General features: G+C 35.9%; 1 protein-coding gene across 3 annotated transcripts; it reads right to left on the bottom strand.

Annotated features, from left to right (window-relative positions):
- Positions 1-1,314: 1,314 nt before the first annotated feature.
- LOC145634707 (heat shock protein 90-5, chloroplastic-like) lies at positions 1,315-4,667 on the bottom strand. 3 transcript variants are annotated; one of them, XR_014113500.1, is made up of 5 exons: positions 4,450-4,667; positions 3,761-3,865; positions 3,551-3,634; positions 3,311-3,454; positions 1,315-3,007 (listed from the first exon to the last, which is right to left on the bottom strand). XR_014113500.1 is itself a non-coding variant. In XM_081686104.1 (4 exons), the coding sequence occupies exons 1-4, from the start codon at positions 4,495-4,497 to the stop codon at positions 3,407-3,409; spliced, it is 285 nt and encodes a 94-aa protein (XP_081542230.1). In that variant the 5' UTR covers positions 4,498-4,667; the 3' UTR covers positions 1,315-3,406. The 3 variants fall into 3 exon arrangements, 1 of the variants encoding a protein (XP_081542230.1); XR_014113501.1 differs by having other exon boundaries at positions 1,315-2,385; XM_081686104.1 differs by having other exon boundaries at positions 1,315-3,454.
- Between the last annotated feature and the right edge of the window lie 956 nt (positions 4,668-5,623).

The following is a 5,623-nucleotide window of genomic DNA, read 5'->3' as shown; positions in this document are numbered from 1 at the left end:
TTAGTAACTTTAATAAAAAAAATATAAATTGAATAGAAATTAAATTAAATTAAATAAAAAGTAGAGTTGATTTGGTCCAAACCCTCAGTTATTTGTACCTTTCACGCCTTGGTTTAAGGACGGAACCTCGGGTTAAGTATAGACTCCTTGGAGTGCTTAGGGGAATTGTTATGGAAGAATAAGGAGGCTAGAAATTAGGTTAAAGAGGGAGAAGAGAATGATTTTTTGGTGTAAGGTGAGAGAGAATGATTATTGGTGCCCCCGTACATCAGAAATGAGGGGGTATTTATAGAGAAAATGTGCTCAGGGAGCACACGGAACCCTAAAATGATAAAAACCCTAAAAAAGTATCCCGCGACACGGCAAAGTGTACCGTGACACGGGAAATCCCACCGTCAGATGGGAAAATTTCCCGTGACACGGTACAAATTTGCGTCACACGGGAAATATTTAGGTTACGGGAAGTGAAAACGCGTTTAGGGATTACGCGGAGAAAACACGGAGCAATCCCGTGGCACGGGATGTGCACCGTGACACGGTAGAAATGCCGTGACACGGTAGAAATGCCGTGACACGGCATTGTCCACCGTGGCACAGTGCAGTATGCCGTGTCACGGTGTAAAAAGTACGCGGAAATTACACGGAATATTCCCGTGTCACGGAATGGGCACCGTGACACGGGAAATTGCACCGTGACACGGGGGAAAATTGTGCAGAATTACAAATATGGGCACCGTGTCATGGGAATAAGCCCCGTGACACGTCAGCTTTTGCCGCGTCACGGCATTTTTGCTGCTGCGCGGTAATTTCAGTTTTTTACCCGTTTTTAAAATAATCATAACTTTTGATCCGTAACTTGAAATAATGCATATAATATATCATTGGAAATCTTATCAAGTCTACTTTCCAACCCATTTAAAATCAAGTAAAAAAATATGTATTTTTTAATATATGGCCGTTTTAGTGGAAGGGTGTCGGTTTTAGGCCGAGTTTAGTGTTTTGCTCATATCTTTTTCGTTATAGCTCGGAATTGGGCTTATGATATATGGTTGGAAATCTTATTTAAAGGCCTATCCAACAAAATAATAATTGGATCAAAATTGTATAGCCATAAAATCAGTTTCTCTCAGTTTTGCGATGTGGACACGAAAAGTGGAAAATAGGTTATGGTTAATGGAAATGAGCTAGAAATTGGATTGGTTCATGAAATATATTGGATAAGACATGAATTTAAGCACTACAAAGATTAAATACTCAAATCCACCAATAATGGCGGTGAAAGGTGTTCATCAACGGGTTTGGTTTTGGGGAGACATTTTTAGGTGTCTACAGCAGCCCATATTATTAAAGAAGATCCATTTCCGCCAAAGTACTTAAGCTTTGAGGAAAGGAACCCAAATGTACATACTCAACATTGTTTCCGATATCCCAACTCGCCACTAGGTGGGCTACTGTATTGAAATTACGCTTAACATGAGAAAACGTACATATGTTAAAGGGCAAACTATTATTCCTAATTTCATCAAAGACAATGTAGATATGCGCCAAACCACCATCATCAAATTGCGCTGCTTGAACCACATTTATAGCATCCGATTCCACCCAAAGTCGAGAGTATCCTAATCTCCTAGCAAGTTGCAGGGCATATCTGATGGCCAGAGCTTCAGAATGTTATGGCACCTTTGTGTAAGCTTTTCGCGTAGCAGCAGCAAGGACAGCACCTGTAACGTCCCTAAACACCACCCCTAAGCTAGCCATACCCTCAGCAGGAATATGGGCATCTGTATTAACCTTGATGCAGCCCATGGGAGGGCATTTCCATCCATCAGATCTAACAGCAGTAGTAACTCCAGCAGCAGCTATAAAAACCTTCTGGGCATAAGAATTGTAGTCCAAAACCATCCTGAGAAACCCAACAGCAACCATCACAAAGGTAGGATGCTCATTCTAAAAAATTGCTAAGTTTCGACACCTCCAACTAGCCCACATTAGAGTAGCAAATGTCTATACAACATCTCCTGTAAAACTTACTGTTTAACCAAACCCAAAACTCAAATAAAGAAGAGTTAGGAGCACCCATCAAGCTGTCCTTATACTCACTAACCGCCCAAATCTGACTTGCAACATTGCACTCCAGCAGAGCATGAAAAATAGTCTCCCTTTCCACCCCACACACCTGACAGGAAGCATCGTGTGTGATATGTCTGTAAGCCAATCTATCTTTTACAGCCAAGTTCCCTTTAACCGCACTCCAAAGAAAATGTTGTAGCTTGGGAGGGCCACGAACACTCCAAATAGAGCGCCACATTGCTGCATTTGCAGCTTGTTCCTGCTGATCCTCGCCCCCTAACTTCGCAAGCCAATAACCCGTAAAACTTGAATATACTAAAAATCAAAAAAAAAATTACAATAAATATAGCATGAAAATAAAACATAACAAGAGGTACAAATTAAACAAAAATATTTACAATCAATCGTTCTTATTTCTTCTCTTCTCGGCATTCCCCCTTTCTTTGATTGTTGTAAATTTACAAAACAAACATAAGATATAAGTGAACATTTATTTGAATAAAAATAATTCCAACATAAAATAAAGTTCTACTACAAAATTCTATGTTCTGTAATTTAAAAGCAAAAGCACAGTTATATGAAAGACAGTGTGGTAAAAATGCAAAAACCCAAGGGAGAAATCAATTAGAGAATGAATTACACATTCATACAGAATTAAAGAGCATGATACTAAAATTCGCATTAACATAACAAAAAGACAATACCTGAAATCATATCTGGTAAAATGAATTATGAAACACAACCATTAAAAAGGCAAAATTAGCTACCTTTGATTCACTTTGCCTCATTCATGCTCGTAGCAAGCTCAACACAGTAGGAATGCACACTCATTGCAACTTTACAAGCAACAAATGGCTCACTATGTCCATCAGATTTTATTTCATCTCCACAAATCTGACATAGTTGTCCACTCAATCAATTCTTTCACATATTTCACCTATTTTTACACCAAAATTACATGGGACAAAATATTAACTCGTAGTTCTAGATACCCACCAAAATCAAGTAAAAACCAAGTTAGATATAATATAATTCTCTTCGATTAATAATATCGCCACTTTCGTTCTCAAAAAGAAAAAAAAATGATTTATCTAGCCAATATGCAGATTGCAGAAATCATAGAAACTAATGAACACAGCACACACATCAAAGTCACCACAAACATGAAAAGCATTTTAACCTCCAGTAGAAATTATTGTGCATAACAACATATGGAATCAGCAAGTAAAAACATATATACCCTTAGGTACAACGTGATTTCTGTTCCACGCTTCAAGATCTTTTCCGGGTCAGTTTCTTCCCTGATTACATATGAGCTACTATCAGCTGCTGCTTCCTAGATATACTGCTTGTCAGACCTTGGGCTCTTTGTAGACACAACAACCTGATGAGAGGAGCAAATTCTAGTTTAAAAATATGTCTCGTTCATTAACTCCATAATCAAAGTAACAACAAAATAAAGTTTGCACAATCTCAGTACCCTGTCTGCAACCAGAAAGGCAGAATAAAATCCAACACCAAACTGTCCAATTAAACCATTGTCAGCACCAAGGTCTTGGTTTTCCTGCACATAAATAGAAAACTTTAGGAGATAAAGCTTATGAAAAGTACAGTAAATTATTAATAATTTCATGCACAGATTACTTTAATCAAAACATTCAACTATATCACAAAAAAAGGTTTCGAGTACCTTCAATGCTTTAAAAAACTTGGAAGTGCCACTCTGTGCAATAGTAACCAAACAATCAACAAGCTCCTCTTTTGTCATTCCAATACCAGTATCAATTAACCTAACCTACAAAATTACCGATCGAAAATTACAATCAAGAACTTAAATTAACTGCAAATGCAGTCAAATTAGATTTAATTATATTCCGAATTCTAGCAACTCCAATTACTCTATAATCAAATCAAGTTCGTGTATGGTTTAAGAAACTGCTAATATCATCATTACACCAACATTGATAAGGATCGGACAAACTCATTTCAATTGTGACAAACAACAACCAGCCGTCCATTAATAGCCATTTTTGTTTGGCCTTAGAAAATTCGAGAAATAAATCAAACAAGGGCTCTAAATTTGACCTAGGTTAGATCAATTTTGTACGAAATAAATTAGAGTTTTTGAAATTTTAAGTGTAATTTGATTGTAATTACTGCAATTTTGCATTCACAAAAGCCGATTGAATTATTTTCCTAAAATTAGAACTTTAATCCACCTAAAAACATAATAAAATTAATGTAACTTGATGAATGTTGTGATTGATTTATCATTAATTCATTATTGCAATTCAATTCAATAAATACTTCAAATAGATCTGCATGCAATTTTCTAATCAAATTGGTACAGTAGAAGGAGAAGAAAATTCAAAAGCCTACCTCGATATTGCAATGGTGGCGCGGTGACGTGCGCGGAGGTGTAGTCATGGTGGTGGGAGCGGAGGTGTAGTGTTGGCGAGGCGGTGCACTGTTGGGCGCGTCAACGCGGAGGTAGCAGGCTTGATGGATTTGAGAAGACGATAATTGCAGTTCATTTTCGGAGTGAAAAAAAAAGTAAAATGAAAACTTGATTGGAAATAAAAGATGTAAAATTGATATAAGCGTATATGAAGAATTTCAGTGGTCGTTGATTAAATTTTAGGTTAAAGTTCTAATTCTCTAAAAAATGATCATAAAATAATATATATATATATATATATATATATATATATATATATATATATATATATATATATATATATATATATATATATATTTCAGAGAAACATCAATATATATTTAACAACTTAAAATGATAAAATATGAATTTGTTATATTTATAATATAAAGTAAATAAATAAATAAACTACAATCAATGTTAATATTATAGATAGTGGGAAAAAAGTCTAATGTGTCAGTTATAATAGGAAGAATGGAGTAAAAATTAGGGTCGAACTCCGTATTTAAAAATGAGAATTATAGTTTATAGGGAATTATATATCAATTAACTTTTTTACATTTTGTAGGTGTTATGCATGAGTGTGTTATGACTTTAGTTGTCAGATAAATGGTTTGTTTATAGGTTTAGCAAAGTTTTAAAACTTGTTATAATAAGAAAATATTGCATCTAATAATACAACCTTTAACCGGTTCTTTTTTAATAATACAACCTTTCGATTATACATTAAAATTATAACCTTTGACCACCATTTATTTTTAACAGGCAAAAAGACTTGTAACCTACTAAATAGGTTAACATGACATGAAAAAAAAAATCAGAATTTAAAATTTTTATTAAAACTGATTTAACATTTAGTTTCCAAAAAAAAAAAATTGTTATAAATAATATTATTGTAATTAAAAAAACCACCCAACCTCCTCCCCACACCACCCAGCCACCACTCTCTCTCCCCCACCCCCATCCACCATCTATGTGCCAAAGCCCTCGTCGGCGAAACCCCATCGGCCAACGCGCGAACCCTAAGCCAGCGATCCCCACCCAAAACCTCCACTGGGCCACAAACTCCCTTCTCTTGCACGAACCCAGCCCCCCATCCCCTGCTCCGGCATCGGC

The sequence above is a fragment of the Chenopodium album genome, chromosome 6, assembly GCF_948465745.1.
Source record: "Chenopodium album chromosome 6, dcCheAlbu1.1, whole genome shotgun sequence".
NCBI classification, from domain to species: domain Eukaryota; kingdom Viridiplantae; phylum Streptophyta; class Magnoliopsida; order Caryophyllales; family Amaranthaceae; genus Chenopodium; species Chenopodium album.
The sequence above is the reverse complement of the archived record's forward strand: the minus strand, read 5'-3'. Positions and strand labels throughout refer to the sequence as shown.

Bases quoted from the DNA above. Each gene is read 5' to 3' on its own strand.
- LOC145634707 (XM_081686104.1), bottom strand. From the start codon at position 4,497: ATGACTACACCTCCGCGCACGTCACCGCGCCACCATTGCAATATCGAG. The intron at 3,635-3,760 runs GTACTCGAAACC...ATTTATGTGCAG, and splicing joins AGTTTTTTAAAGCATTGAAG to GAAAACCAAGACCTTGGTGC. The intron at 3,455-3,550 runs GTACTGAGATTG...TCCTCTCATCAG, and splicing joins CCTTTCTGGTTGCAGACAGG to GTTGTTGTGTCTACAAAGAG.